Below are 22,560 nucleotides of genomic sequence, written 5' to 3' on the forward strand. Positions count from 1 at the left end.
GTCGCTCTAAGCAAAAAGCACTGATACAAATTTAACTGTACTGTCTATACAATTATTCTTGCAGCTCGGGAACAGAGCGATAGGTTACCTGCCCGTCACTCATAAGTTCTTTTTCCCAACGCTTTCTTTCGAGAGTACTTGCTGTTTGAGAGTAGCGTACTAGCTAGCATGTTTTCCTATGTTTCAATGGTTCCAAAGGATCTGCTTCATTATCTCTAAGAGGTAACTTCTACAGGCGATGCCAGTATGCAGCGCTCAAGTTTTAGTAATAAGTTAAAGAGTTGTTGCTTTCATATCTAAAGATTAAGTTAACAGACCGTACAGTAAATACAAAATTAATTTAAGTTAATGCAGTTTTTTTTAAACTAAAATTTGACAACACAAAATGGGCCATACCATTTATCGAGGGCGCTAGGTGGCTTTTACCTTGCTGAACGGAGGAAAATTCCGGGACGACCCTAGAAAAAAATGAACTATCATTATGTTTTATCAATTGTTTATCATAGTTTTCTGGGCTTTAGGAACAAAATTTATTTCCTATGTTTTAGAATGGATACGCAAGTACTCATGTTAAAAATGGCGCTTCGTCAAGAGTAACAAATTCTACAGAATTTATTCTCAGGTAAATTTTCCTTTTCAACTTAGAGATTTATGGTTCTCAAACTATACAAAACATTATTTTTATAATTTCATCTGAAACCACTAATTGAAGCCTTTGCAGAAAATTTTTTTCTTCTTAAATTTCTTTCTAAGAGAATTGAATATTAGAAATTCCTCTTAATAGAAACTATAAGAATTATTTCATATACGACCGGGTAAAACATGTTACGACTATCTAAGGGAAAAGGCTACACAGAATTCCAAAAAAGAATTCGTTTAAGATCCTCTACTCCACAAAAGTAGTAATAGGATTTAGGTATTGTTTTTTCAAAGTAGTAGAAACAATTTAAAGCATACCAATATAAAAGACTAAATTCTAAAAATTTTTTAAGTTTTCTAACTTTTCTCTTTTCCTTTCAGCTCTCTTCTTTTTAAAAATAATATTATGTCCGTAATAATCACTGAGGAGCAGAGTTTCTGAGTAACGTGGATAAGAACCTCTTCTACACTGCCCAAAAAGGTTTTTAATTTTATTAAACCAATAAATTTATAACTTACTCAATTATGAAAGCGTAGTTTATATTTTTTATAAGAAAAAATCTTAAATTGAAGTTACAGGGAATCTGGCCAAAAAATAACTTGAAGTTTTGACGTTTCTTTTCCTAAAAAAAGAAATCTCATAATTAGAAATTAAATTCGTTTTTGGTTCCAAAATTTTCAATGGAAAAATCCATTTTATACTTAAAAGCTTGACGGTTAACTTGCTAACAAGCTCCAACTCGCCTGTAGAACTTCATTATTATAGCTTTGAAGAAGCAAGAAAACATTTTTTTCTTTAACGAAGTTACTAAAATGCTATAACAATTTGTATGTATATTCCTCATTTATTTTGAGCTCCCGCGTCGATAACCATGGTTCGAACTGTTAGAATTTAATAAGCTTATACACTTTAGCCACAGCTTTTTTAAATTCAACGAAAAGTTGTAATAATTCTTCAAATTCACTCTCTGGGAGCGGGCCAATTTTCGTGTTTACCTTAAAAATTTTAAAGCAACTCAGCTCCACAAAAGTCTCGACACCAAACAAGAGGCCAACTTTTCAATCTTGATAAAATTATCTATCTCCACTATTTCGAAGTTTTTGGTGCTCTCTTTAAAAAAATTTATAGTTTTATCAGACTGCTAATTCCCCCAGTTTTTCAAAATTAAACACTTATGCTGACATCGATTTTTAATGTATAGCTGTATTTAAAGTTATAATACTCTTTGTTTACCTTAACGCTATCTATCCTTGCTTCCTAAAACCTTTATTTTCGGTAATCTAGTTTTATTTTAGTTGCTTATTTTAACACTCAAACACGTTTAAATATTCTTGTAAAAGTTTTATAACTAACGAAATTTAGTTTGATAGAAGCTGTACAGTTTAAATAATTAAGAGGTTAACCCACCCTCGTAGGTAAACTTAATGTCTACGCTAGCAGAATATAGAACTAGAATTAATAAACTTTTCATTTTTAAAAAAACTTAAGTTAAAAAGTTGCACAAGTTTAAAAAAAAACTACTGTTTTTGTGAAATTGCAAGAAAGAGTTACTAGAATTCGCAGTATCTCTCTTTTTAGCTCTAACAACTTATAAACTTAACTCACTACAAAGCTGAACAAAAATGATTTTGCATAACATATCAGTGATACGTAAACAGAGCTCCATAAAATAATAAAAGAAACCATTAATTTTAATTAATTAAAAGTGACAAACCCTACCCTTAGCTTAAGGCAGAAAAGCTCCTATTATTATAGGTTTGATTCTGAATGTAATAACACATGAAAACAGAAGTAATTTTATTAATAAATAGTTACGCTTTTTACAGTTTACACAAGTAGAAATAAATATACCAAAAGCCAGTGAGCGTAATGTAAGTTCGAAGAGGTTTTAACCCCATAGCAAACCCCCCTTTTTTGGTATAACTGTTAACCATAACTTCCTTTTGAGAAATTCCCAATGTTTCCTCAGTATTTTTACCAATAGTTGGGGAAGATCCAGGATTACATCTATTAACAGCAAGGGGTGATTTCGGATCGTCTACATTTCCATTTTTATCAAGAGTTGGAGGGTATTTTGGATTGTCCACACTTCTATTCATACCAAGAGTTGGGGGAAATTTGGATAGGCTACAAATTTAATCCTTGTATCCAAAGATTTGGGTCTACTAGATGGACATTTTTTGTCAAAAGTTTCAAAGTCTACAATGTCTCCATTGTAAGTGCAGTTTTGATCAACATAGTTTAACTGCTTGTAGTGATTCCGCGAGCAACAAAGAAACTTTTTGTCAAGGTTTACTTTACTAATAAAATTAATGGCAGAGTTAAAAATATTCAGTAGGTCGGTAATACTAAGGAAAAATGGAAGGATACATGTTATCAGGACGTAAAGATACATCAAAGGCCTTAATTTCAATCTCTGTTATTGGGTTACTTCGAAGGTTTCTAATTATATAAGAGAAAAAATAAGAAACTTATTAACAAGCAAAATAATTAATAAAAAAAAAGTTATTTTAAACTGAATTATGAAAAAACTCTATACAGTTAGAAGAAATAAAAACGCCTAATTATCTCTATTATTAGTGATTTATCCATACTTTTATTTTAATTTCTACTTACTTAACCAACCTTTAAAACATACGAAATGCCAACTTAAGAACTTAACAGAATAAAAGCGCAACAGTTAAAAACTGGGCAGGGAAAAGTGTTAGAAAACAAGGAAGAAGCAAAAAGATGATTTTAGGAGTGAAAGCAATAAAAAAATGTTCACATAATATTGTTTAAACCAGAATACTTACAGTAACCGCAGATTCTTTAGCCCCCAGAAAGAGAAAGATGGGATACGCTTAACAGAATTTTCAAAAAGTTCTCTTTAAAAAAAATGCTTAAAAATTTTAGGTTTACGTATATCTCACAATATAAATTACTCTACTATAGCTCATACTTTTTTTTAACAGAACAGTATATATTTCGCACAAGTTCTTATGTGTAAATAAATATTTAATTTACGAAAAAGGTGTATTTTAATTATTAGCAGTAAAGGAAAGGATGTGAAGCTAAGAGAAAGTAAAAGAGGAGCTATCACTTTATTTTCCTATAAAGAAAAGTTAATTACCCCTTCAGAGAGAATAAGGATGTAACTGAAAAGGTGGAACAGAAAACACGAAAACACTAAGCAAGCTAGCACATGGTATACACCTTAATTATCAGAAATACCTCTAAGCCGACTAATAGCAATAGCTGCATCCTAAGAACAAAATAGCCTATCGGATATATCTTTACCATGAGGCTGTCTATATGTATTGTACTGTATATTTATAAACTTACAAATGATACAAGGCGCTAAGGTGAGAGAATGAGTCGTCCTTCATAAAGCCAATCTTGTTACTCCATAAAGTTCTACAAAGAGTAAAAACACTTATTAACAGTGCTTAAGTCCTTCAGAAACAGTGCATACAATTATAAAGTCTCATAATCAAAAAGAAAGACGTGACTAAATGATAATTCATCTAGTAAGGTAAATAACATACTCTAACTTATTACAATTGTAATAAGCGATGTCTTATAACAGCTATAGACTTACAAATAAGTTAAACTGGAAAGACCAAAGAGCATTTCTTTGCTTACGAAGGTAAGTTGGTTAAAACTTAAATCCCTTGGTAATATTCATATGTAATAATAATTTAATTTTAAGAAAGTTAAAATTGATCATTATTACTAAGATTTCGTCTAAATCTATAAGGGGCCTTTTTATTACTGAAAACAAGTAAACTAAAAATCATAAACTTTAAACTATAATAAAAATTAGCTTTGTATAACAACGTACAATCTACGAAGAGCAGTTAACTTAGCAAACGAGTAGTTTTCGATATTCTCGATGAAGTTCGAAAAAAGACACCTATTATATTAAGCTGTTTGAGGTTTAAAATGTTATAAGCCATATCTTTAACTACTAGTTAATTAGAGACTAAATATTATAGTTGTGTGACGTTGTGATATTGGCCAACTTACAGTTCAGTCAGTTGAACGAAGTTTGAAAGCATGCCTTTACTAATAAAGGTAAATTCATTGTTTCTCGATATTTCGCTTAATTATATATAAATAAAAATTAAGTTATGCTCTGAGTACAAGCAAAACTGTTATAATTAACGTAGTAAGGTAATATCTGCATACCTTCCTACAAAATTACATGGAAGTTATATATATATTTAAACAGGATCACTCTATATTTTCACTGCCTTGAAGGTCAAAAATAATTAATATACTATACAATAATATGGGGATTTAAACTACTGTATAAAGGCGTTTATAGTGTAGGTTTGTCCGCCTTAATAAAAAGTTAAAAAAATTAATGATCTATTGAGATACACTAAGTGCATTATTCCTAACTTTTAGGCTAGACTTTTGCTAAAAAAAATTGCTTATAATGTCTCCTTAAAACAATAGAAACAGTCAAATGCAAACAAATACAGTCTTACCAAGAAGAAAAACTTATATTAAGAGTTAAACCTTACAGTATCGTGAGATCCATTGGTATTTTCTCTACATCGGGTGGAAAAGTTGTAAGATTGCAGCCCTTTAAACACCTATTAATATTATGTGCATTAAAAACGTAGGTAGGTTTTGTGTAAATCATCATATTTATAAGGTTTTAATAAATACCCAACAGAAGTTGAGATATTTTATTAAAGGCTATTAATAAAAATGATGACTAAATTTTGATCATATATTCTATTTTATGATGCTGTGGAGTAAACAAAAACGTTAAACAGCAAGAGTCCTTACAACTTCGTAAGGCCGGTGAATGGTCCTTGACATGTAGGTGAAAGACCCTCAGCAAAACACTGCGGTGGCACTGTCCCTCCCTGAGGAACAGCAAAGAATAGAAGGGCGAAGACGCTACCCAGACGCAGCATACCGAAAAAAAAAAAAAAATAACCGACGTTAACGCTGTGTTGACTCTCATATATACTTGTTGAAAAAATGTTAATCCACAATTTACTACTTGCCTCTGTTAAAGCATCTTTTTGAATAGATTAACGTATTCGGTTGGCGCTCCTTTCATATATTGTCAAACAAAAACCACAAATCTTTTCCTTTATTTAGCCTCTCTATTATAAATATCAAGCTAACTTTTTTTATATATGAAGCTTAAATTAATTTTATTTAAAACTCAAACTAACAGCCTTATTTAATAGTTTAAATATAGTAAGTAAAAATAAGAAAAGTTGTAACAAGTTTATTTAAAAGTTCTTACAGTAAGCAATTTAACATGAGTGTTTAAACATTACGCGTAATTTTTTAATAGTCATTAAAAAATATTAGTTATTATACTTATATAAAACGCGGTGTATAATACTAACCACAAAATTACAAAATGAGCCTTCGATAAATAATCAGATTCATTTTAATGTCGTGTAATTGGTAGATTCAGGTGGTTTTTAAGTTGCCTTCCGCTTTTTATTAGTTACCAAATAAATTAGGGCTTACATATTGCTAACATTAATTTTTGGTTTACTTAGTACTTTATATTAACTAATTTTAAGGTGGTAAGAAACATTTGAAATGACAAAATATTAGTAATTCAACTATCACTTTACCTTTATATACTATAATAACGTTCTTAAACACGTACTTTAATAAAGTGGAAGAAGGAAAGACTTTGCGTCACTAAGTTTGTGGCACTTGAGGAGGTTAACACCTTGCCATCACTGCTGGAATAATTAAGTGGCAACTCACTTTTGTTCTCTTACAGTATCATTTCTTAAAGATAAAAACTTTAAAACAGAAACTATAGCCTGCTGCTTGTTATTTTGTTATTTATTCATTTTTTTAAAATGTACTACATCAATCTAGTCTATCAATCTAGTGCTGAAGAAATTTAGTTTTTAACCTCAACTTTAAAATATATTAAATAAAATTGTCCATGTAGTTAATATTTTTTTTTAAAAAAGAAGGTATGTATATGTACTTATTATGTCGGCTTAAATTCTTAATATTTTCAAAAGAATGTAAATAAGGTTATGCAATTATGTGAGGAAGGCACAGTTCAGTCAACCTTTTCACTGTTACACAGATGTTGTACAAGTTGTTCTATTAAACCTTTTCTATGAGCCGAATTAAATTTTATGTACATAGTATGATTATAATTTTTTTTTAAAAATTATTAAAGTGAAGAGCAAGTACAAGTATTATATATTTCGAGAAGCTTACCTTACTTTTTGTTCCATTTTGCCTGTTTAAGGAACGCATTTAACTTCTTTTAGTTCTACTTATGAGAATTTACTTTTTTTGTTGCAAGTAAACAATTATAAGGACTCTTTGCTACTCCTTCCTTATTTTCGATTTATTTTTTTTACTTCCTGTTGAGTTGTTGAAACTTAGATGGTTAAAGAATTTTATTATCCTAGTAATTTAAATTAACCTTTAAAGTAACTTATTGTTAAAAACCTTACACCTTCTCGAAAATTACTGAAACAATTAATGTGTAATATATAAATTAGTTGAATATTGAGGTATCTACTGTTGATCAAAATCACTTGTCTCTCATGAGTCAGTTTAACAGGCAAAAAGATATCTCACTAACCAAATTGAAGTATAAAACCTAGTTACAGTTTGAAACTGTAACCAGTTCTTGTACTCGGGGGTGCCCTTTGATGCTTTCGCACCTGTCTTTTAATCGATTGGCTAAGTGGACTATATTCTATCGATCTTACATATATTCCTTAAATCTTACAATTATTAAAATATAACCTTTTATTGCTCTACAAGCATATATTTTAACATTTTTAAGATTTTCTGATTCTCAACTCTAAGTAAGCTATGGGTGGAAGCTGATTAACCTGATTAAAACATTTACACTATGCTGAACGCATAAATTTTTCGGTTGGCGTTATATAGTAAGTGTAAATAAGATTGAGTCCTTTAAAATGGAAGTGCAAATCTAATAGGTTGGCTAGCTACGGGCTATTGGCAATGGCGACTTTTTTCCATCTTGTAGGAAAGGAGCCAAGCAACATTACAGAAATTTGTAGAAGACAAACAGGTGGCTACTAGCCTCCGATGGGGATTTTTTAGCTTCTCGTTAGTACACGATTGGCGCGTCACTGGTGTCAAACCTTCGTCCCTAAAAACAGACCAAGTTGGAGGTAGGTAGGTCGGCCAAAGAGCACCGCCTTATCTTCCTCACTTCTAGCCAATATAACGCCATTATTAAGTGGGGGAGGTGATGTTTGGTACCTTTTTTTATTCATTTGGCAAAGCGTTAAAAAGATGACCGTTCTTTGTCGGCCGCTACAGCAACTCCTGCAGTGTTTCGCCCCCAGCAGTTGACCAGCTTTTCTCTAATTAGTAATGAATATTTAGATCCAGTTTGTGGTCAGGGGCTTTCAGTAGCAGCGGTAGGCATATCATCCAGCGGCGTTGACCAATAAATTTCATTATATAAAAATTCGTCAGGTGAACGAAGGCGAACGCTACTTCCCGGTAGTATCAGTCGCTGTTAGTTCGCTTTAAGAATGAGCAACTACGTCTTTTTACAAGGAATGAATTGAGAGGTTAAAATGATCCTTTCCGTTTCTCACATTTGTTTGTAGACGTATGAAATTTTCATATAAAATATACCATACTAATTTAATTTAAATTTAAATTCCTCCTTTACGAAATATACTTAAATTAAATATTCTTTTTATTCACTTTTAAAAAGCAGTAAATAACCAATTTGAGACCGCTTGCTCCATGAATGTAAAAATAATTAAAACACACAAAAAGAGAGGATTGGCAAAAACTTTATTATAAAAGATACCTTTGCAGTTGGTTTTAAGAGTTATGTTACAGAGAATTGGCAGCTTACTAAGTACTACACTAATTAAAGCCTTAGATAATACTATTAAAGTAGTAACGAATGTTATATCTGGTACTATAGCTCAAAAATACTCCTCGGACAAAATTTTTAAATTTTTATTTACAATTGCAGTACTTAAAGAGCACTAGTTTGTTTTACAAAAAAGTGAGTGTGTGCACGACACTTAATTAATTTTCTTAGTTTACTAGTCGCGGGCTTTATGTATATATAAATAGGCACTACAGCTATACAGTTTACCTAAAAAAAAACTAAAAAAGTGATCCACCTGTAGCACTTTGGCAAAATAAAAGTGCCTTAAGCGCCTAATATGCTTATTTAAAGCAATGTTACATAAAAACAATTTTCTTCCCAATGCTCAAGATGTAATATATCGTCCTTTTTTTTTTTTTTTACAATAAAGTTTACCAATACAAAATATAAAAATGATTCAATTAAACCCTTAAGTTAAGAGAAAAGTCTGTCAGAACAACTACTTGAAAGGGCTTCCTTTGTTGGGTTGCCAACGTGCAATGCTTAACGGCTTTACCACGTGCATGACTACGTGTCATTCACATTCTTCTTTTCCTACTCTTAATTACTTCTTTTTCTAACTTTTCTCTATAAGGTAATGTTTAGGACCCTTATAATATTACGAAATAAGCAGGAAGGAGGTAATTCAATAGAAAGATTAATGAGGTTTTTCAAATTGAATTAACCATTTTACAGCAGACTCATACTCATGACGTAAGTTTCGCACAAACTAAAGTACGTTAGTATCTGGAGCTGTTAATATATGTATATATATGCTACGGATGCGTAATTCGTAATCAGCCTGTTATAGCTCTTTGTTTATGAAAAGTTTTTTTTTAAGATTACTTCTAAGCATAATAAAATATAGAGCGAGAAAATAGTAAACACAAAATAACACGTGCACTGACAAGAGATTAAGGCAGAGTCGCATGGTATAGCAGCACGAGGTATGAGCGAGTGGTCATGTGGCATAAAAGCACATGGTGTAATGAACAACGTGGTATGAGCACTTGATTTACGGGAGTTCACTCCAAGATTATTTCCGAATTACCAATACAAAAATCCAATAAATTCTTTTGCACTAATTTACTTCTAATAAAGTTTCATTTTTTAGTAAAAATCTAATAAATAAGTAACTTCTGCTATATCTTCAAATAAACATGGCATATTCATTATTTATTACTTGTTAATTTTTTTTTAATTGATTAATAAATTTATTATACCGCCAAACAAGTTTATTTTTAAAAAAGTTATAACGGAAGTGCCGCTCACGCCCGAGAAAATCGTTCAAGAAGACTTTGATAATAACTCTATTATTATTATTATTATTAATTATTATTATTACTATTATGAGTATATAAACCTCAAGCTCTTTATAAAGTTGATCTAATAGAAACAGCTTTTCTTCTTTATTTAGAGTTTCCAAATGAGACTTATAATTATAATAAATCTTTCTTTTAACCATCAATCGATAATTTTTATAGCATTCTTTATCGCTTCGATTAGTTTCCTTCAGTTTGATAATATCGTATATTTTTCTTATTTGATTCTTGAAAGAGTTTATCATAAATTATATAAATTTAAATGAATAATTATAATTTATAATAGAAAAGCTTATATATAAAATAATAACGATAAACTTTATTTATTTTTAACTTCCTTTGAACGGCTTTCATAAATTCACCAGTAAATTTTAAAGGGATGGAGATATCTAACCAATCACAGTCAAAATAAAAAGGTAACCAATAGGAGATCGAATAAAAACCTTTGCACTGCCTATCAAAATTTATCAAATCAACTAGATCGCGAAGGTTTTGAAATTCAAGTGATGCATCTTCAACTTTATAATAATAATAATAATAATAATAATAATAATAATAATAATAATAATAATAATAATAAACGACGGAAAAGTTGTAAAAAAGTAAAATAATATAAAATATTCACGAGAAATACTGATAATTATAACAAGTATAGTAAATAACATTATAATAAAACATACTTACAAAAAATTATAAGCTAATATTTTTTTAACATAAAGTTTTAACAAATAAAAATAATAAATAGTAAAATAAAATATTTAGAAATAATATTAATTAAAATATTTACAAAAAAGGAGAAATATAAAGTTTAAAAACGATGTGGATTCAGTATTGAAACTGTAATCAGTAAAAAATTATTATATAACCAAAAAAGTAGAAAAATTCACTATAAGTTTTCGGAAAATAAATATGAAAAGCAATTTTAACGATAAAATTAATTAATCACAAATTATAATGAAAAAAATAATTATTAAAAGTTTTAAAAAAATTTAATTTTAACAATCGTTGTTTCTAGTTAAAAAGGAACCAATAAAAATCAGATCAAAAAAACACCAAAACAGAAACTTTTATTATTGGCGTGCTGAGTGCTAAATGTGAGTCCGATTAGTTAATATAAACGATATTGGGAGAAACCATAATTTATAAACCAATTAAGATTTTTAATTTTTTTTGCGCCAATAACGAGTTCAACTTTTATGAAAAACATATAAAGTAGTGAACAAACCTGTAACCTCAACAACTTCCTTATTGGATAGGCAGTCGTCATAGATGCCCTGCAGCAGTTTTCCTTATAATAATAATTATTATTATAAAGAATAATCACTGTATTATTACTATTATACTTGTTTTTATAGAAAAAAAATATATTATCTTTTTACTTTATTGTAGTTGTAAAAGTTTTTTATATCCTCGACAGAATTTATATGTAAATTAATAACAACAAATGCATTATTTAATTTATTATAATAATAATAATCAACGAACTTCCAAAGCCACACTTTTGATAAGGCGGTAATATAAGGAATTGACTAGTATAAAAAATATATTTTATAGTTTATAAAATATATTAAAACTATTATTTATTATTTACTCATTATATAAATTTCTATAAAAATAATAAAAATATATAAATTTATTAAAAATTCAATGACTATTCAAAAATAATATTAAATATTGTCTATATTTATTTATTACTTATAATTACTTTTATTATAATTATTTATTTGTTTAAAAAATATTATTATATCATTCAATATTTAAAAGTTTTATTAAATTTTTTATTTATAATTAAAAATTTTTTTAATACAAAATTTAGTTTATAATTATTTTCTATTTTCTTTTTATATGATATTTTACCTTACAGAAACTTTTATTATAAATATTATAAATAAGTATTACATGTTATTATAGTAAATATTGTTATCAAATAAAAATATTTTATTCTTATTTTTTAGTTACAAAATATAAATAATATCATTACATTTTTGTTAATATTATAAAAATTTATTACGCTATTTTATAGTTCAAAGAATATTATCTTGTTTATTAATAATTCATTTATCATTGTAAAAAAATATATATTTTTTTTAATACCATAATTATTATATACAATATTATATTGATATTTATAATAACATAATAATAATTATGTATTTTTTATTAGTTATAATCATTTTTTTATTAAATAATAAAATTCTTTAAAAAAAATAGTATAGTAGTAAAAATTTTATAAATTTTATAGTAATTTATAATTGTGTTAATTTTTATATTAAATTTATATGTAATATCTAATATTATTATTTATTTATTATTTGAATAATAATAAATTTCAAGAGTAAATAATAAAAAAGTATATAGTTTTTATATATTTTACTTATAATAATTATTAATATAAAAGGAAATATATATTAATAATTTTATAAAAATAATTCATATTTACGCGATAATAAGTAGTAATAGTTAATATATATATTTACTTATTATTATTTATAATATAATAAATTTTTGTAGATTTATTATAAAAACGTTTATTTCTATTTTAATAAAAAATAGAATTTACTACTAATGAAGATTTTTTATTTAGTTTATGTAAATACTGAAAAATATATATTAATATAATTATTATTAATAAAAGTTCTTATGAACTTTATACTTTACATATAATAAAATAGTCGTGTTATTATCATTATTATCATTATTGTTTTATTATATTATAATTATTATATAAAGTTTCCTTATTCGAGGCCTTTTATGATTAGGAAAAGCATAAAAAGAATAAACGGTAGAAAAGCCAATAAACTTCCAAAGTTTCGTAGAAGGACAATTAATAAATCTTTAATATATAAAAAAGTGTTTATTATTAAATATAATAATAAAAATATTATAAATATCTATAAAAATAATAAATATTAATATTAAAAGAGAATATGCAAACTGAAGAATAAAAAATAAGAAAACTTTTATTATTTTCATTATTAATATAATAATAATGAAAATTTTAATAAAAATAATAATAACAATAATATTATTTAATAAAATTTATTAATAACAAAAATATATTTTTTTATATTTATAATAAAAATATAAAGTAAATATTTATATGTCCTCTTTCCTATAAATTTTAACATCTATAAATAATTCATATAAATATAAAAAGAAAATAACAAAAAATTCTTATTATTATATTATTTATTATAATATAAATAGTAATAAATCATGTAAAAATAAATAATTATAAAAATTATATAAATTTTCTTATAAATAATTTATAAAATAATAATAATATAATAAAATAATAATAAACTTTTATAAAGTAAATAAATATTATTAAAAATAAAGTAAATAAAAATGTTAAGTATTAAATCTTCATAAAGGTAATAAAAATATTATAAAAAAAAAATAATTATTATGAAGGAGTGTACAAGTAAATATAATAATATTACAAATTTTATTAAATTATTATTATTAAGAAAATGAAAAAAAAATAATAATAAAAATAAAAAATATATAATAAAAAATTATTATTATAACAAAAGTTTTCATTGAAATGAATAGCAAATATATAAAAAAGCTTATATAAAAAATTTAAAAAAATTTAATAATATAAAATAACAAAATATAAAAGTATATAAAATATAATATAAAAAGTTATTATAAATAAAATATAAAAATAATCAAAAATAGTTATAATAATAAAAAATACAAAATAAATATAAACTCAATAAAAATAATATAACTTTTAAAAAAGTTTTTTATATAAAAAATAAAGAGTATTATAAATACGAATATAAAAAATAGAAAAACTGAAACCAATAATAATATATATTATATAAAACTTTACAAGAAATAAACAGTCCAGTTCTGATCATCAGCTTCAATAAAATTCGCACCATCAATAAAAAAAACTGAAAAAGTTTGAATTCTGCATAAAAAAAATAAAATATTAATATGTATAGAAAAGTTTATTATAAATAATATAAAAAGCTGCTTATTATAATAATAATAATAATATCTTAAAAACATAAATACTCAGAGAAGGTTTTTTTTTTATTAATATATAAATATTAATAATATCAAAAAATATATAAAGTTTTACTTTTCTTTCATAAAAGTAAAATACTATAATAAATTATTATGAATCAGTATGTGGTATTTTTTACTTTTCTTTATAAATAGAAACTTTTATATTAAAAAATAAAAATAAATCAATAATTGTAATAATAAATATTAAAAATAAAAATAAAATAAAAATTGTTATATAAATAAAAATATATAAATCAGTAATTCTTATTATAAATATTCATAGTAAAAATATAGCAATAAAGTTTCGTTAAAATTTTTTTTTTTCATAAAAATAAGTAAAATATTTTTCTTTGAATATTAAAAATAAAAAAATATTAAAAAAAGTTATAACCAAAAACTTCAACTAATAAAACTTTGCAAAGTCTTACAAAAATCTCGATCATGTGGAAAACTACATTTCTTACTTTTACCACGTGACCCGAGTTGGTTATTATTTTTTATGGCATTCCACCTCCGCTGGGTAGTTCCTCTTATTACTAGTATTAGTACTATTTAAACTTAACAGTAATTTACATATACACTTCTTTCTAGTAATAATAATGAAAGTTTAATTATTTAAAAAAATAACGAAGTCAAAAGCTTTTTTTAATGAAAATTAGATGCAAACGTGCCACATTTAAGTGAAAAGTACAAAAGGTAGACATAATATATATAACATTATTATTACTATTATTATTATTATTATTATTATTATTATTATTATCATTGTAATTATTATTATTAAGTTATAGTAAACTAAACTATTTTCACTATCATTGGCCTATTTTTATGATTCCAAGCGCAGTGTCGCTAACACGTGCTCACTAAACAATCATAAAAGCCGGTGGAGTTCAACTGATTAATAAAGAAAATAAAAGACCCATTGGAAAACTCTTTAATATTAATGCTTTACTTAAAGTAATTTCCGGACAACAAAAAAGCTAAAGCCAATCGCTACCGCTCAAGTAGCACCCATGAAGAACGGAGCATATGGTATTATTAGTAGAAAATTTTGTTGTTTTATGTTAAAAAAATATTAAAATAAGAAAAGGATAAATATATTTATAAACTTTTTTTTAATAATGATTTAATACTTTTTTTAGTACATTATTAATAAGACTTTTCATAATTAAGGTTATCAATATATATAAAAAAAAGATAGCGATTATTAATTATTATTATCATAATTTTTATTATTAGTAATAACAAATATAATCAAAACATTATTATTTCTAACTACCAATCAAAAAAGGAAAAAGGTACTAAGATATAAAGGGCTCCATTGGAAAATATCTTATTAAGAAAAATATATCAATAAATAAACTTTAAAAGAACTAAGAGAAAAATAGAAAAAAGAAAGTTTTCTATACAAAAAAAGTTTTAGAAAAAGTAAATAAAAACGAAACTTTTATTATTATTTATAGAAACAAAGTAAATATTGTAGAAAAATATAAAAAGTTTAAATAAATGATAATAATAAAAATATAATTTAAAAGTCTTCTACTATTTTTTTTTTTAATAAAAAAATTTATAAAGTATTTTTATTTAAAGAAAATAATATATAACAATAATAACTATAAAGTATAAAAGGTTTAATAAATTTATTTCAAGTATTGACTGTCATTTTTTAATAAAAATAATAAAATGTTTATAAAAAGTTATAAATATATAGTAATAAAGTATGTAATTTTTTAAATAAAAAAGTATTGACTTATTATTTTTATAATAATAATAATATACAAAAAAAAGTTATAAATACTATAATAAAAAGTATTAATAAATAATATTATTATGGATTTTGTTCCTTTTTACATATAAAAGTATTGACTTTTTTTATAAAAAATAATAAATATAAATATAAAAAAGTGCAAATAATATTATTATTCTCAATTATTCCGTTTTAAAAATATATAATAATAATATAAGACTTTTAAAAAAAATAAAATAAAATAAAATAAAAAAAGTAACCGCTTAAAAAATTCTTTAACATCAGTAAGTTGAAGAGAAGATTTTCGAATCTGATAAGTAATACGGTTTTTGTCGCTGAAGAGCTTCTTTAGTATAAAAAAATATAAAAAACAATATAAAACTTTAATAAATATATAAAAAACTTTAGAAATAATAATAATAAAATGAATACATTTAAACAGTATAAAAAAACTTTAATATACTAATAAAAATGAAAAAGAAATATAATACAATAATTATTAATATTAAGTATAATATAATAATAAGGACCTGGCAGGACGCCTGCCTCAGTAGTGTGGAACCTTCAAAAATGAGTTCACCTCCAGAAAATAATAATGTTATTAAAAGTTATATAAAAAGTGTTTTTTTGTAAGAAATAATATTTATGAGTGTTACTTATAAAGAAAATAAAAAGTTTTGAAAATTATATAATAATAATATTTAGATTATTAATAATAAAGATAATAAAAAGTCGTTATTAAAAGTTACCAAAAATAATATTATTAGTATTGATAATAAAGATAATAAAGAATTATTAAAAGTTATATAAAAAAGGTTTCCTAAAAAATAATAATCATAAAAGTATAAATAGAAATAATAAAAAGACTAGAAATTTTTAAAAAAAAATATTTTTAAAAGTATAAATTTTAATTAAAATAAAAAGTTTACAATAACAAAAATTTTATATATAACAAAAAAATTACAGCAAAAAAGTATATTATAATAAAAAAAAAAGGGAGTAATAAAAATGTTTTTAAAAAACTAATTATGAGTAAAAAAATATTTTTTATACTTCACATTTTTATGAATTTTATCAAATATTATAAAAACAAGAAAACTTTCAAGTAAATATAAAAAAAACTTTTTTCTTTACATTCTCATAAGTATTAATATAAAAATCTTTTCTAGTTCATATTCATAAATATTGCCGAATAAATATTAAAAATAAGCAAACTTTTAATGTAAAAAAATAAATAAACATATTTCTTTATTAGAAACAAAGGTTTAGCTATAATTTTTATTCTATTATTATATATAAAAAACACTTTTATTTCAGCAAAAAGTTTATTAATAATATAACTTTCCTATAAAAAAATATATTTTTCATAAAAAAAAGTAAAAAATTATAAGAATTTGTAAAAAGTGTACAAAAATAAAACGTTCATCGTAAAAATTTTCATATAAAAATATATAAAAAAAATAAGATATATATATAAAAACTTATAATATTATAATATATATATATATATAAGAAACCTATAAATATATTTAATATTATAATAAAAAAATATTATAAAAATAACAATATTTTACAGTGTACGTCTTTTATATTTTTATACACTTTTTTATTAGTAAAGCATATAAATGTAATAATAATAAGGAAAAATAAAAAATTAAAATCTTCTATTACTTTTATAAAATTTTATAAATATATAAAATAACTATTATTTTTTATAACTTTTTATATGTAATAAAAACGTTTAATAGTAAATATAATAAAATGTTTTATACACTTATGTAAAACAGAGAAAAATAATATATAAACTTTTAAAATAAGTAATATTAATAAATTTATAATGTATAAATAACTAATAATAAATAATAATAATAAATAGTAAAAAAAGTTATTATATTAAAAATAATAATAAACTTTTTCTATAAATATTTTACTCGTAAATAATAATTAATAAATATAAAAACTTAAAAATATAAATAATAAAAAATATTATATAAACTTTTGAAGTTAAAAATATATTACTAAAAAAAAACTTTTTAATATAAAAATAATACCAAACTTTTTATATTATAATAATATTACTTATAAATATTAAGCAATAATAAATTTATATTAAAAAAAATATTAAAAAAAGGTAATATAAACTGTTGTATGTAAAAAAAAATATTATATATAAAACTTTAACGAATTATAAAAAATATGTAAAGCCAAAAAAATTAAACTTTTGCTAAAGAAAATATTTTTTTGCCTTTTTATTTATAAAAAAAACTTCTGCGAATTATGGGAAAATATAAAAATTATATATAAGTAAATTTTACTTGCAGGGTTATTAATAATAATAAAACTTATAAGTATAAAAATATAAAAATAAAATAAAGTTTTAATTATAAAAAATATATTTTTATAAGCATTTTTATAAATAATACTTTTCCGAGTATTATAATAAACTTTAATAAAATATATAATACTAACAAAAAACTTTTACTAATATAAAGTTTATAATAATGTTTTTTTATTAGTAATAGAAATAAGCATAACTTTTACTAAATTATTATAAAACTTTTTTATATATATAATAAAAGATATATATAAGATAAAGAAATTATTATTTAAAAAACTAAATAAGCAAAATTCCTATTAATATAATAATTTTTATATATAAAACTAAAAAATTCTAAATAAAGATTTAAAGAAAAAAATATTAATTTAAAAAACTAGATAAGCATAACTTTTAATAAATTAATAAAACTTTTTTATATTAAAAAAAAATTAATAAATAAAGAATAATATAAAGGAAAAAAGTAATATTTTATAAAACTAAATAAGCATAACTTTTTCAAAAATATAATAAAATTTTTATATACATAAAATGAAAAGATATAAATAATAATATAAAGAAAAATTTTTATATATAAAAACAAAAAAATTTAAATAAAAAGAAAAATATTCGTATAAAAAACTCAGTGCAACTGACCAATAGGAGAAAAGGATTCGTTTTTCCTTAGGAATTCTGTAAAGTTGTTTACGGAAGCCGTGCGGTAAACTTTTGAAAAACATGAAATTATAAAAAAAATGTAAAGTTGACTTCCAATTTAAAATCCTTATTTAGAAATTTATAAACATTTATAGATAAAAAGAATTAAAATACAGTTTTACAAAAAAAAGTTTTAAAGAAGAAAATAATGTTTTAGATTTATTATATAAAATTATAAAAAAAATTTGAAAAAAAAATAAAAATGTCCTAATTTATAACAGTAATTTAAAATTCTATATATATTTATATAAAAATAATATAAAAGAGTTCTATATATAAAAATTATTGAAAAAAAATACAATATTAAAAAAAAGTAAAGTATATAATAGATTGATTAAATAAAAATAGAAAAAAAATTTAAAAAGTTAAAAATGATTTCTAACCTATAAATCTACTAACATTAATATACAAAAAGATATATAATAAAGTTATATATATATATATTTATTTTATAAAAAAAGTAAATTATATTTTATATTTATTTAATAAATTTACAAAAGAAAAAATTTAAAACAAGCATTAAACTTATAAGTATTATTATTAAATAAAATATTATATATATATAATAAATTTTTACGTAATAAAGTATTAAAAAATATATATTATTAAAAAAAATAGAGTAAGTTTTTTTATAAAATTAGATTTAAAAATAATTTCTAAAATTTAAAAATAAGTTAAAATTAACCCTAAAAGTTGAAAAATATATAATATTTATATATAAGAAGTATAATAAATTTTTATATATAACAAAGAATTTAATAAAAATGAAAAAAAGCTAATTAATTTCATATGATATAAAAATTAACAAAATTATTACTAAAAATTAAATGTAATACTAAAAATTAATTGTAAAAAGTTAAAATAACTTTAAACTACAAGTAAACTATATTACGACGAAGTTAACAAAAAATAAAAAGTAAAACAACTAAAACTTTTTGAATTTATAAAAAATATATTAAATTCTAAAATTTAAATTCTAAAATATAAAATAAAAATTTGAAGCTGTAAGTTAAATAAATTATTAAAGTTGAGATTTCGGTAAATGATCTTTTTGTATTGCATAATATTTACAACAACGTAGTACTTTTTTTTTAGAATTAGAGATTATTTTATATATCTCTAAGTGTATATAAGAAATTTGTGAAAGATTTTTAATAAGTTTCCTACTAGAAATATATAGAATCTAATTATTGAGAACAGCGAAATTTATAAAAAGCTATAAAGAACATTTAATGGTTTCCGGTTACTAATAGTAAAGCGGAATTGAAATTGAAAAAAAAAAAAATTAAATTATCAATTTTTTTACATTGAAGTTAATTAAATTTCTGAAAAAATAATTATTTTAATTTAAATGAACCAAAAAAATTTTGTATAAAGAGAATAATTCCTGAACTATGAGAATATTAATTTTAAAAAAAATAATAATAATAAAATTGATAATACATTTTATGTATTGGATAAGGCTATATAAAAATACTTTTTGGAATAAGCGAGGAAAAAATTTCAACTACTGGATCTGCATTTTCTAATAGACGCGAGTAATATACCGATAAAAAAGGAATCATACTACAACTCGTGTAGCAAAGCTTATAAAAAAGAAAAAATAATTACTAAAATTAATTTTCTCGTACAATAAATTAAAAAAAATTAAAATAAATTCAACCACAAAATTCTACAAACCTAATTTCCAATGATGGTAGTATAGTTAAAAATGTCTTTTAATTAAAGAACCAAAAAAAAAAACTTTAAAAACTTTTTCTAAATAACTATAAATAATAATTTCACGTAAAAAAATATTATAAATAGCAGGTAACAATCATAGAAAATATACTACTTTAATCTAATCAGTAACACGTTATAAGAAAAAATATAAGATTTTTATTATCTTACAAGTTTGCTTATACTTAAACTTTTAAATAATAAGTAATTGTTTTATTTTATTGTTTTTATGTTTTCTTTTTACTCACCTTAATTACTAAATCTTCGTAACCGTTAATAATTTCCGATTCTCCAAACTGCTGGTGAAGAAATTCAGCTGGAAATTTTAAAGGAAAAAGATCTTCCGAAGTAAATATATCGGGGACAAAATATTTTTTGAATTGTGTCTCGTTATCGTCTGCATAAATATTAAACTTTACTAGAAAAAACCATTAATAATAAGAATTTAACGAGAAAACGTACAAATTTCGATTTGGAATACGTCTTGGGCTTTGACAACTTTGTAGTTTTAAACCAAAAATAATATTAAAAAAAAAGTTAGTAACTAGTTAATTCTAAAATTAATTTTGAAAAGTAAAAATTCTAAGAATATTAAATTCCATACTTAGTCCTTTTGAGCCGTTTGTGTTAGTCATAATTATATTGCACTCCCCCTTATTGATTAACAAAGTTTTATCGCAAACTATGGAGTAAAAGAAGAAGTAGTAGGCTGTGTTATGGGTGCATGCACTGATATAAAAGTTTTTTAAAAAAACTATTTTTTATAAACAAAACAATTTAATTCTCTGTACTTTAATACCAGGATAAAAAGGTTGACAATTATATTTTATATCTAGTTAATTGTAATATATATACAAGCGTGACGATGGTGGGGCTTGGTCTTCGCATTGATATTGTCGTTAAACTAGTCGTCACATTACTGAAAAAATATTCTTTTGAAATAGGTCTTCCTACGCTTTAAAGTTATCTTGAATAATTTAAGTACTTAGAAAACTACTATACTTCAAAACAACTCATCTTTTTAGATCCAAGCGCAACAGCCTTTTAACATAAAATTTAGCCTCGACCTTTTCTTCTAATAAATTTATTTTTTGAAAATAATATATTGTTTTAGATGTTGTATCTCTGATAGATTAAAGAAGTCTATTTCATCATATTCATGTTTATTATAGTAATGGGCCTCGTTCAACCTTTGTATGCTAACAATAAGCTCTACATAAATGTTTATATTAATTTGCTTCATTAAACAATTAAATTTTGAAAAAAAAGTAGATGATATAATTATAAGCTATGACTGAAAATTTTAAGACAATTGTATAGTACATCGGAGTTGCTATACTAAATTATGTTTGTTTCGTATGTTATTACTCAATTCTGGTTCAAATTTATTACTCATTCATAGTTGAAGCAAATTGCTCATCACCTTTTAATTAAAATGGTTCCCGATGAAAAGAATTTCTCACTTTCCCCAATTAAAATAAATATATTTATTTATACTTGTAATGGCCACAAGCGCCAAACAACCAGTTCCAAAGTATAGTTTTTATATTATTTTTATTTATTTATTACTGACATACTACATTTGATATGCATAGCATATTATTAATTAATATTAATTTATATACTTTATGCTAAAGTGCTGTGGCCATGACCGAGTCTAATAAGATTCTTAATATGATATGTAATGTTTTTAAACTTTATACCGAACTTGTAAAAGTTTAATAACAGATTAAGCAGGCCTTAATGTCGCCGTTATTAGAAAATTATAGTTTAAGCCTTTAGACATAGGTTCTTCGCCCATCTAAAGTAACTAGTATACTAAAGTTTTGGAATACTGCTGACCAATGAACCGAGATCTCGGCCAATGGGCTTCCTTATTTCAATATTGTAATTAAAAGTTTTTTTTGTTCCATAAGAATAATTTTCTCATCCAATAAGCTGGCTAGCTATTGCCATTCTATATTTAGCAATTTTTAATTTTAATTTTGTTTTAGTTTCTTTTCTGTCAAATTTTTAATTTAACCACAGTCCAATGCCATATTTCTGTCCAGTTCCATATATGGTAAACCTTATGCGGTTATGTAAATTATTTATAATTGGAATGTTATTTTCACTTTTTATAAATAAAAAATTATTTCTCAATACGAAAAACGGTTAAACTGAACCTAAACTTGAAAGTGATGACACTATAACATCACTCTAAAAACT

The 22,560-nt window shown here is 23.0% G+C and overlaps 1 protein-coding gene and 3 long non-coding RNA genes across 4 annotated transcripts; all 4 read right to left on the minus strand.

The window, feature by feature from the left end:
* Positions 1 to 2,435: 2,435 nt before the first annotated feature.
* LOC135119567 (toll-like receptor 2) lies at positions 2,436 to 5,553 on the minus strand. The gene is made up of 9 exons (XM_064043973.1): positions 5,423 to 5,553; positions 5,152 to 5,223; positions 4,649 to 4,723; positions 4,464 to 4,535; positions 4,221 to 4,292; positions 3,965 to 4,036; positions 3,436 to 3,507; positions 3,011 to 3,082; positions 2,436 to 2,940 (listed from the first exon to the last, which is right to left on the minus strand). Exons 1-9 carry the CDS (start codon positions 5,551 to 5,553, stop codon positions 2,736 to 2,738), a joined length of 843 nt encoding a protein of 280 aa, XP_063900043.1. The 3' UTR covers positions 2,436 to 2,735.
* A 4,193-nt stretch (positions 5,554 to 9,746) lies between these two features.
* LOC135119558 (uncharacterized) lies at positions 9,747 to 11,391 on the minus strand. Its single transcript, XR_010278272.1, has 6 exons — positions 11,318 to 11,391; positions 11,058 to 11,120; positions 10,276 to 10,350; positions 10,151 to 10,221; positions 9,874 to 10,059; positions 9,747 to 9,820 (listed from the first exon to the last, which is right to left on the minus strand). It is a non-coding gene; the product is annotated as an uncharacterized LOC135119558 (long non-coding RNA).
* Positions 11,392 to 15,873: 4,482 nt separating this feature from the next.
* On the minus strand, positions 15,874 to 20,185 carry LOC135119556 (uncharacterized). The gene is made up of 4 exons (XR_010278270.1): positions 20,111 to 20,185; positions 18,574 to 18,642; positions 16,133 to 16,182; positions 15,874 to 15,948 (listed from the first exon to the last, which is right to left on the minus strand). It is a non-coding gene; the product is annotated as an uncharacterized LOC135119556 (long non-coding RNA).
* Positions 20,186 to 20,657: 472 nt separating this feature from the next.
* On the minus strand, positions 20,658 to 21,035 carry LOC135119557 (uncharacterized). The gene is made up of 3 exons (XR_010278271.1): positions 20,957 to 21,035; positions 20,815 to 20,850; positions 20,658 to 20,749 (listed from the first exon to the last, which is right to left on the minus strand). It is a non-coding gene; the product is annotated as an uncharacterized LOC135119557 (long non-coding RNA).
* Between the last annotated feature and the right edge of the window lie 1,525 nt (positions 21,036 to 22,560).

Source organism: Zophobas morio, unplaced genomic scaffold, assembly GCF_036711695.1.
Source record: "Zophobas morio isolate AGI-343-1 ecotype UQ-CSIRO unplaced genomic scaffold, CSIRO_AGI_Zmor_V1 ptg000273l, whole genome shotgun sequence".
In the NCBI taxonomy this organism is placed as follows: Eukaryota; Metazoa; Arthropoda; class Insecta; order Coleoptera; family Tenebrionidae; genus Zophobas; species Zophobas morio.